We start from the raw sequence: 10000 nt of genomic DNA on the forward strand, positions 1-10000 counted from the left end.
ATCTCTCAATGGTGAATAATTGCTTCAAAAATTAAACAAGCTCAAATGAGCGAAGATCCTCGTCCTCTTAATGATGACGTCATAAAAACGAATATGACGTCATTGTGATGTATCAGGTTTGCGATAAATTATCTGTGCTAATGCTGGGCTTGATTCCCGCAAACAAAATTCAAACAGCTTGCCCTGTTTCGGAGATAATGGTATAGGCGATTTCCATTAGCGGCGATATTATGATGTCAACTTATTTTCTAGAAAGAATTTCCAAAATCGGAGATGGTTACTGCCTGCGCGTGGGCTTTCTGCATATCCATGGCAAGTTTCACGAAGAACCGATAAAAACTCTAGGTTGTGAAAAAAAAAAAAGTCAAAAAAATAGGAATGACGTCATAAAAATTGGTATGTCATAAAAATTGATATGACGTCATAGTGATGTATCATATGTGTGGTAATTCACCTCTGCTAATGCCCTGTTCGATTCCCGCAAACAGAATTCAAAAAGCTTGCCTAGTTTCGGAGATAATTTTTTAGGCGATTTCCATTAGCGGAGATATTTTGACGTCATAACTTTTTTTCTAGGAGGAATTTTCAAAATCGGAGATGGTTACTGTCTGCGCAGGGTATTTTTACATATATATGCCAAGTTTCAGGAAGTTTCGATGAAAACTGTAGGCTGTGAAACAAAAAAGTCCACAAGAATATGAAGAACAACAACGCGAGTAAGACTTAGAGATCCTCCACAAGGATCTAAAAAAATTCTCGTATTTGGATCTGAATCGTCACCAAGAATCGAATCAATTCGTCCTTGTCATACGCCCAACCTGTCCACCAGTTCTCGTCTGAATCCGTCCATAATTTTTTTTAAGATATGCTGCTCAAAGACAGACAGACAACACAGGAGTGAAAACATAACCTCTGTCCACCGATAACGCATCAGACTAACCAATGTACTTGTGAATCTTAGATTTCGCAAGTAATAAACAACAAGGATTTGAGGTTACACAGAACGTTGATGAGGAGAGAATAAATTGAGAGTGCAGAGTTAATACAAGACAAAGGAATTAAATAATTATGTCATACAAGTACCATTTTTAGCATTTTCAAACAATGCAGATATAGGGGCTTGAGAAGTGGAAATGAGTAGATATGGTAGGTTTGAGGGACAAACACTGTAGTTTATATATGACAAGCTTGAAGTGGGATGATAATGGCCCTTAAGTTACTCCTATTCATTGAAGTCCACAGCTTACCCCTCAAGTGTATCCTACATTTTTGCTTTACCCACCTGAGACCCCAACCACTTACTATTTATTAGTTTTCACAGGCCTCTGAACTCAATTATACTTAATCATTTTCATCACTGTGGCATTTTTTATTTCATGGTGCACTCTTCCCAGTTCCTCACCTATCGCAAGAGCTTGTTCCAGCCTATAGGAATCGATGCGGCTAAATGGTAGCCATGGTGGTTGAGAGTTATCCAACGATTCAAAAAACCAGTGGAACTCAAGAGGAGGGATGGGAACAGTAGAGGAAATAGAAGCAATAGATGACGAAGGAGCTGAGGAAGAGGTCGGGATGGAGGAAGAGGTCGGGATGGAGGAAGAGGTCGGGATGGAGGAAGAGGTCGGGATGGAGTAAGAGGTCGGGATGGAGTAAGAGGTCGGGATGGAGTAAGAGGTCGGCATCGAGGAAGAGGTCGGCATCGAGGAAGAGGTCGGCATCGAGGAAGAGGTCGGCATCGAGGAAGAGGTCGGCATCGAGGAAGAGGTCGGCATGGAGGAAGAGGTCGGGATGGAGGAAGCGGTCGGGATGGGTGCAGCAGCAGGAGTGCATATTGAATGTGTAGAAATAGCCGACACTTCAGTAAGATTTTCGACACTGGGTTGCAAATGGAAAGACGTCTGAGCAGAAGAAGCTGTGAGAGTTTGTACTTGAGAGGGAAAGGGAGGGGAGAGGGGAGAGGAATGCAAAGCAGGAGCTGGTTTCTGAGGTTGGGTGAAGAATGGAGGTCGATTCTGGATTGATAGCATCTGTTAGGAGGAAAAGAAGAGCAAACATATTACCTTGAAGAGGAATTAAAATAAAATTTCATGAACTAAGAATGATGAGATGCACAAGGATACACACAAGGAACTTGGATGCAGGCAGAGGCAATTCAGCCCATCAAGCCGATGTCACATCCCCGTCATATCAATTAAATTCAATCCAACAGTTCCTCAACTAACATTTACTCAGGGAAAGGATGTGAGGGGTGGAGGAGTGGGAATGAGAACAGTGATGCAAGCACAGACCGCAACAGGGTGTTTTATACACAAATATATATATATATATATATATATATATATATATATATATATATATATATATATATATATATATATATATATATATATATATATATATATATATATATATATTATGTAAGCAAGTATGCAAGTATGTAAATATGTAAATATGTATATATGCATGCACGCACGCACACACACACACACACACACACACACACACACACACACACACACACACACACACACACACACACACACACACACACACACACACACACACACACACACACACACACACACACACACACACACACACGAGGTCCGTCGAAAAAGTAACGGGACTGACTTCACAGAAATTTTATTCCAAAAAAAAATTGAAATCACAACTTGTCCCCTTCAAAATAGTTTCCCTCCAGTCTCACACACTTGTCCATCCTCTTCTTTCATGCTTAGATACACCCCCCGGAAGGCTTCTTTTGGAATCCTCTGCAGCACCATCGTCACGGTGCTTTTTATGGCTTCCACATCAGGAAATCAGATCCCCTTGATCACCCCCTTGGGCTTTGGGAAAAGGAAAAAATCACAAGGGGCCAAGTCTGGCGAATACGGGGGTTGCTCCAGAGTTGGCACGTTCCTCTCTGCCAGAAACTGTCGGATGCTCAGGACACAGTGAGCAGGGGCATTGTCATGGTGGAGCACCCAGGCGTTGTTCTCCCACAGATCCCTCCTCTTGTCCTGGACTGATCTCATGAGGGGCCGGAGGATCTCCTTGTACACTTATTGATTCACTGTTTGAACCTGTGGTAGAAACTCGAAGTGGACGATGCCTTTGGTGTCAAAAAACATGAGCATCACCTTGACCTTCGACTTCGACATCCTTGTTTTGTTTGGTCTTGGTGATGCCGGACTTTTCCACTAACGATTCTGCCATTTGGTCTCAGGATCGTATTGGAATATCCACGATTCATCGCCAGAAATGACTCTCCCAAGCAGGTCTTGATCGTCCTCGAGGCACTCGATAATGTCTTGACAGACAGTGACTTTGCTGTTTCTGGTCCTCAGACAACAGCTTGGGGACCATCTTAGCTCACACCTTGCACATTGAGATTTTTCAGTGATGATGCTCCAGACAGTATCCTTGTTGATGGAAATTTCCTCAGCAATCATCCGCACTGCGAGTCGACGATCTGCGTGCACCATCTGCTTCACACACTCGATGTTGTCTGCCGTTCTGCTCATTGAAGGTCTTCCAGAATGTGGATCGTCTTCAACCTCCTCCCGTCCCACTTTGAACCTCTTGTGCCATTCAAATGCACATGTACGTGACATCATTTCTTCCCCGTAGACTTGCTGCAGCATTGCGAAGGATTCGGAAGGTGTTTTGCCAAGCTTCGCAAGAAAATTCAGATTGGCTCTCTGCTCACTACTCATAGCACGACGACTCAGACGAGACAACGTGTAAAGCAGGACCTGTAAAAAAAAAATCACACAATGAGCGCAGTCAACCATCACCAATCATATATATTGCTGGTATGTTGCGAAAAACTGTGACGTAACCCTTCATTCAAGTTGTGTCAGTGAAGCACACAGCAGGTTCAGTCCCGTTACCTTTTACACGGACCTCTAAGTCTAAAGAAGTTTTAGACGTTTATATAAATAAAAACTTTTTTTGTTATTGGGGTTTGTAGGGGGGTGAACATAGTATGCCTGGTGTTGGCTTAATAGTTAGAGTGGTGGGCTTGGGATGCTCAGATCCTGAGTTGAAATCCCACTTGGTTGTTGAATTAATATCAGGTGGGGTTGACTCTGCATGTCATCCTTCTGAGGTTGGCAAAATGAGTGCCAGCTTGCTGGTGTCCTGTGTCGGAGTGGTGACCCATCCAGGATTGTGTCCAATAGCCAAGGAGACTACTTTGGCAGAACCAACACTCTGCACAGAGTGTGGTCCCAATGGATGGATGGATAGAACATGGTTATAAGGCAAGTAATTAACAAACACAAACAGCACATTCACCTTTTGACGAGACCCTCTCACAGACATTGCAATTATGACAGATATACAATCACCCATCCATATCCCCTCAGGTCAGGTCAGGTATGGGAGTATGCACTGGAGCAGCACGACGCTGCGTCCATGGTATGCCTGGTGATACTCCTGGTGTTACTTCCGCCGTTACTCCAGGGGTCTCTGTCTGGCTATCCCCCAGGTAGATGCCTGGCCCATCCCAATCCCCGTGAGATGCCGATCAACCTGCTGCAACCATTAGGCACGTGGTCGGCCCGTTGGCCTCCTCCACTCAAGAAGTAACCTTGCTGAGAATCTGGTGAGCAGGATCAGCATCAGGAAAATGAGCCACATGTCCATACAGCCGCAGCTGATGCTCACGGACTACACAGGTAACAAATCTCATCTGAATCTCTCTCTCATCAACCGCTCATTGGACACAAAGTCCGACCAGCGATAGTAAAGGATTCTCTGAAGAGACCTGGTCCCGAAGCAGTTAAGTCTCCATCTCAGATCCTTTGTCAGAATCCAAGTTTCACATCCGAAGAAGCAAGACAAGAAGCACCAAGGACCTGAAGACTCTTACTTTTGTCCTCCTGTACAGGTACCGACAGCACCACAACCCATGATCCAGTGAATCCATGGCTCCACAGGCCTGGCCCAGATGTCAACTGACCTCTCGCTCAAAGCCAGAGGACACATGAATCTCTCCATGAACTTAACATCCTCACCTCAAACAGGAACAGACAAGATAGCAGCATCCAACAGCATTGAAAGCCTGGATCTTAGTTTTGACCAAGAAAACCCGTAATCCCAGCATTTCCGACTCCTCATTCAGCACCTCCAGGGCCCCCAAAATGATATTCAGAGTATTCGCAAAGATGACTGCATCATCTAAGAAATTAAGGTCAGAGATCTTGACACTCCCAAACAATGCACCGCAGCTTGATCTCTCTGACATCCTCCCCAGAATTTAGTCCATACAAGTGCTGAAAAGTGTGGGGGCCAGTACACACCCCCTGACGAACTCCAGTAACAAGTGGAAATAAGTCAGATATGGAAGCACCACATCTCACAGCACTCTCAGCACCAGAGTATAGTTCAGACACACCAGTAACAGTTCCAGATTGATCAGTTTTGGTGGCACCCCACAAAGACCGAGAATCCTCCAGTGGGCATCCTGATTCATTGAATCGAACGCTTTGCAAAGATCAACATGGGTTGCAAGTAGCCCCTGCCTAAACTCTCATCTGCGTTTGGTGAGGAGCCAAAGAGCAAGGATACGGTCTATCGTTGACCTCTTTCGTGCAAAGCCTGACTGCTCTGGGTGCTGGTGCTCAAGCAGATGGTTGTGAACCTGATCAAGAATTATCCGAGCAAAGACCTTGCCTGGCACTGAGAGCAGCGTCACCCCTTGGTAGTTGTTGCAGTCCTGGTGATCACCCTTCCTTTTCCAGAGAGGGACAACAAGGTCCCTCATCCAGTCAGTTGAGATGATGCCTGTGTTCCAAACAGAACACATAACTGCATGCAACGACATGAGTACAGCATTTCCACCCGCCTAAATAAGTTCTACGTGGATGCCACAGATCCCAGGAGCATTACCCCATTTCAACCGGTTCACCGCAGCCTGTTTCTCCACAAATGAAGGTGGATGACAGTTGATTGGAGGGTCAGCCATAGGAATAGTGACACCCCAGACATTCAACTCAACAGCTGGTGGGTCAGCCTGGTGCAGTCGCTCAAAGGAACCGGCCCAGCTGGCCTTCACTTCAGACTCCTCTGTCAAGAGCCCACACCCTCTGCTATAAATGCAGCACACCAAGGGATGGGCTTGGAGGAACGCAATGCGCGAATTCCCCCATAAACAGGACGAGAATCACTTGACCACAGGTGATGCTTTACCACCTCGCAGATTCCTCACGTCGGTCTCCTTTTCCACCCTCAGTGCACGTACCTTTTATGCCTCAACTCCATGAACAGCTCAGATCGGCCATTAAGCCTGGCCCTGCAACTCTGGTCAATGGTATCCAGTGTCCCTTGAGAGATAAAATTATTCTTCACCCTACGGTGAATTCCAAGATAGCCACAGGCAACATCAGGGATTGTCATCTTGAAGGAACTCTACAACTCCTCAGGATTTCCCAAAACACCCAGACCACCCAAATCCCTACTCAGCCTGTTCGCAAACTCCTCAGCTACCCTCTTATCCTTGAGCTTGCCAACATCCAGCCGAGTCTGGGATGGTACCATTCTCCCCGATTTAAGCTGCAACTTCAGAGTTGCTACAACAAGCCTGTGGTTGGTATTGAGAAATTGGACACTCCAGTAGTCCCTGCAGTTCTGGATCACCCTCTCGCGACCATCATTGAACACATGGTCAATCTCCTTCGCCACATCACCAGCAGTGGAATACCAAGTTCAGCGATGAGCCTGTGGGTGCTGAAACAACGAACCAGCCACTCTAAGTCCACAACTTCTTGCAAAGTCAAGGAGCTTAGTGCTATTCCGGTTCACAGTTCCAGACGCATGGGGACCAACACGAGTCTCATAACCATCCCGATCAATTCCAGTCGATGCGTTGAAATCCTCCAAAACTGGAAGAGTATCTCACCTGGGGCACCGATCAACCACAGAATGGAGTGGGCATAGAATGTGTCCTTCACGGTGAAATCACTCGCCTCAGTCGAAGCAAATACAGAGACCAGAGAAATGACACCCAAGGAGTGACAAATCCTTAGTCCCGTAATACACTCATTGACCGGTGTTACCTCAATTATCATTGGAGTCAGCTTATTGAACGCAGCAACAGCAACTCCTTGAGCATAGTAACCATCAGAGCGACCAGACTAATAGTAGGTGGAACCACCCGCCATGGTCTCGTCACTATCCGATCTCCAAACCTCAGAGTGCTGCAATACCGATGTTCAAACACAGGTGATCATCTGCTCTTAGGGACAGGACATGCCAGGCACTCACTCTAAGGGACCGCCTCAGGTTAACCCAAGGAGACCGCTGTCTGGTGGATGACACCTCAGCACCACTCTGCCACACACCACAGTAATCTGACTGAGGAAATTTACCACATGCTTTTCCTCCTGCCAGAGAATGGGGGTCCCGAAGGCTTTGCCCCAATCCCGTCATCCAGTGAGCTGTCCTGCGAAAAGCAGCAGCACAGGAGGTACTCCCACGGAGTGGGTTTTCAGTTTTCTTTGCATTTGCAGGTTTTGTGGAATGAATTGTTTTACGGTGGCCGCAGTGCAAATCCTGCCACCTACCTCATAAAAAAAAGAAGTAATGCAACTGCTGGAGAACATCCGCAGACATAGTTGGGCATGAGATATGGATGGCCATTGGCTCACAAGGAGCTCCTCCACCCTTTGATAAGTTTTGTTTTTAATCCTGCTGGGTGTCCATATCCATACACCCTCCTCACCAGGAAACTTGGTGGGGGAGACAGTTTAGTTGTTGACAACCCAACCATGGAACAGGTTAGTACATGTTTACATGGTACCTGAAGCAGGTCACAGATCTCATCTGGCCTGACCTGACAATACATATCCCCTGCTAACTTTCATTCCTGGCAATGTCCATGTACCCTCTATCCCCAATGCTTCAAGGTACCTGTTTAATTGAAATTTAAAACTATCTACTGTTTCTGCTGCAACTGCCTTTCCAGGCAGATCATAACTTTAACGATACCTCCTTTCTAACGTATAAAGTCCTGTCTCCTTCAGCCGCTCCTCATAGCTTAGTCGAGTTAGCCCTGGAATCAATCAAGTAGTCCGACACTGACACCTATCTATGGCAGCTTTGTCCTTCCTTGTGGAGATGTGGTGACAAAAACTGCACACAATATTCGAAATGGGGCCTCATTAAATTCCTGTGCAGCATTAAAACTACCAATTTTTATGTATAATTTATCCCCAGCAAAAAGCGAATGACATAATTACGGCAAAAGTTGCTGTTATCAACCAGGTCACTTTGTTCCATCGCAAGACATTCCTTTTATCAACATTTAGGTTAAAAGACTCTTGGGTAAAGGGAAGCATAACTGACATTACAGCATAAAAATTAAATTTATAAAACACAAGCAACAATTATAATTGAGTCCATTAATATAATTATTTTCTCCCACACAGGGGTAGAAAAGATCATGGTTTTGGAAGGGGGAAGATAAGAGATGGTGGGGAACAGCTGTTTTGAAGACCAGGAAGGAAGAATGGGATAGAAGAGAGTGTGCGGTTTGTTCCAAAGGTGGGGAAAAGAGGAATGAAAGCATGAAGGTGAGCAGTGATTCTTGATTTTGATAGTTTTACCAGAAGGGGGTTGCTGACAGACCTTGAACGCCCTGCGTAAATATGGGGGGGGGGCTTCTCAGACAGAGCAGGGGGGATGAGGCCGGAGAGAAGATGGTAGAAGACAGAAAGACCACCGACCTGCTGCGATGAGAGAGTGAGAAACCCAAAGACTCAGCCTCATCACGGGAGATACCAATGATCCTAAATACCTTGGTTCCCACAGTGTGAAGCCGAGAAAGGTGAGAGGCGGAAGCTCCAGCCCAGAGGGGAGAGCAGTACTCCATCAGGCTGTGGACGAAACCTTTACATGTGGTCAGGAGTTCAGGGGTGCCAAGGAAGGACTTTGCACGACGGAGGATGCCCAGTTGGCGACTGGCTTTGGAGGCCAGCTTGGAAATGTGGCTTTCCCAGGAAAGATTATGGCAGATAGTGGGACCCAGAAGCTTGAATGAAAGGACTTCTTCAATAGGATTATTGAGAAAGTAGATGGGGGGGGGGAGGGGGTTCTAAATGGTCCTTTTGGGGAGACATCGTGAGAGTGTGAGATTTGGCAGGATTGAAAGACATGTTCCACGTGTTGGACTAGTTTGTGATTTTACCCAAATCTGTAGAGAGCGAAGAAGCTGCTGCTTCCCGGTCTGAGGGATGACAGATGGTACGGTAGAGGTGAAGTCATCAGCAAAGAGATAGAGGATTTTCCAGAGAGTCGGAGAGATCGATCATTGATGAAAACTAGAATAAGAACAGGCCCCAGAACACTGCCTTGAGGAACTCCAGCCTGGACAGGAAGAGGGGTTGAGAGAACTCCATTAAGTGCCACAAGTTGGATGCAACAAGAGAGGAAGGCTGCGAGCCATGAGTGGAGATGTCCTTGGATACCATAAGAAGAGAGTTTGGTGAGCAGGGCAGGGTGCCAGACCATATCGAAGGCATGCGATATGTCGAGGGAGATGGCTATGATTTCAGGTCTAGCAATGAGCATCTCTCCATCCATTGTTGGGAGAGCAGAATCAGCATATCCAGGGTAGACTGACCAGGTCTGAATCCAAATTGATGATCGGAAATCAAGCCATTGGAGAGGAGAAAGGATTTAATGTCTGAAGTGATTATGGATTCCATAACCTTGCTGATGATTGGGAGAAGGCTGATTGGTCTGTAGTTGCAGGGATCTGTTTTTACACCTGTTTTATGCAGGGCGGTAATGTTTGCTGATTTCCAAGCAGATGGCAGACGACATTGAGCAAATGAGAGGGTGAATAGAACAGGGAGAGGGTGAGCAAGAGCAGCAGAGCAGGTTTATAGGGCACGTGGGCTGATGTCGTCTGGACCGGTAAGAGAATCTGAGTTGAGGTTTGACAGCAAACTCTCTACCTTGTCAGGAGAAAAGGACACAGAGTCCAACACAGCTG

The 10000-nt window shown here is 46.1% G+C and overlaps 1 protein-coding gene across 5 annotated transcripts in view; it reads right to left on the reverse strand.

Moving 5' to 3' along the window:
• Positions 1–10000, reverse strand: part of LOC147028600 (triacylglycerol hydrolase DDHD2-like) — a 464798-nt gene that overhangs the window by 25000 nt on the left and 429798 nt on the right. For all 5 annotated transcript variants that reach the window (XM_085879184.1, XM_085879186.1, XM_085879185.1 and 2 more), the window contains one exon: positions 1403–2027. In XM_085879184.1, coding sequence (XP_085735310.1) covers positions 1403–2027 — 625 coding nt within the window. The remainder of the gene's footprint in view (positions 1–1402; positions 2028–10000) is intronic.

This window comes from Eptatretus burgeri, chromosome 4 (assembly GCF_056783735.1).
Source record: "Eptatretus burgeri isolate ZD-2024b chromosome 4, Ebu_testis_v1, whole genome shotgun sequence".
Classification (NCBI taxonomy): domain Eukaryota; kingdom Metazoa; phylum Chordata; class Myxini; order Myxiniformes; family Myxinidae; genus Eptatretus; species Eptatretus burgeri.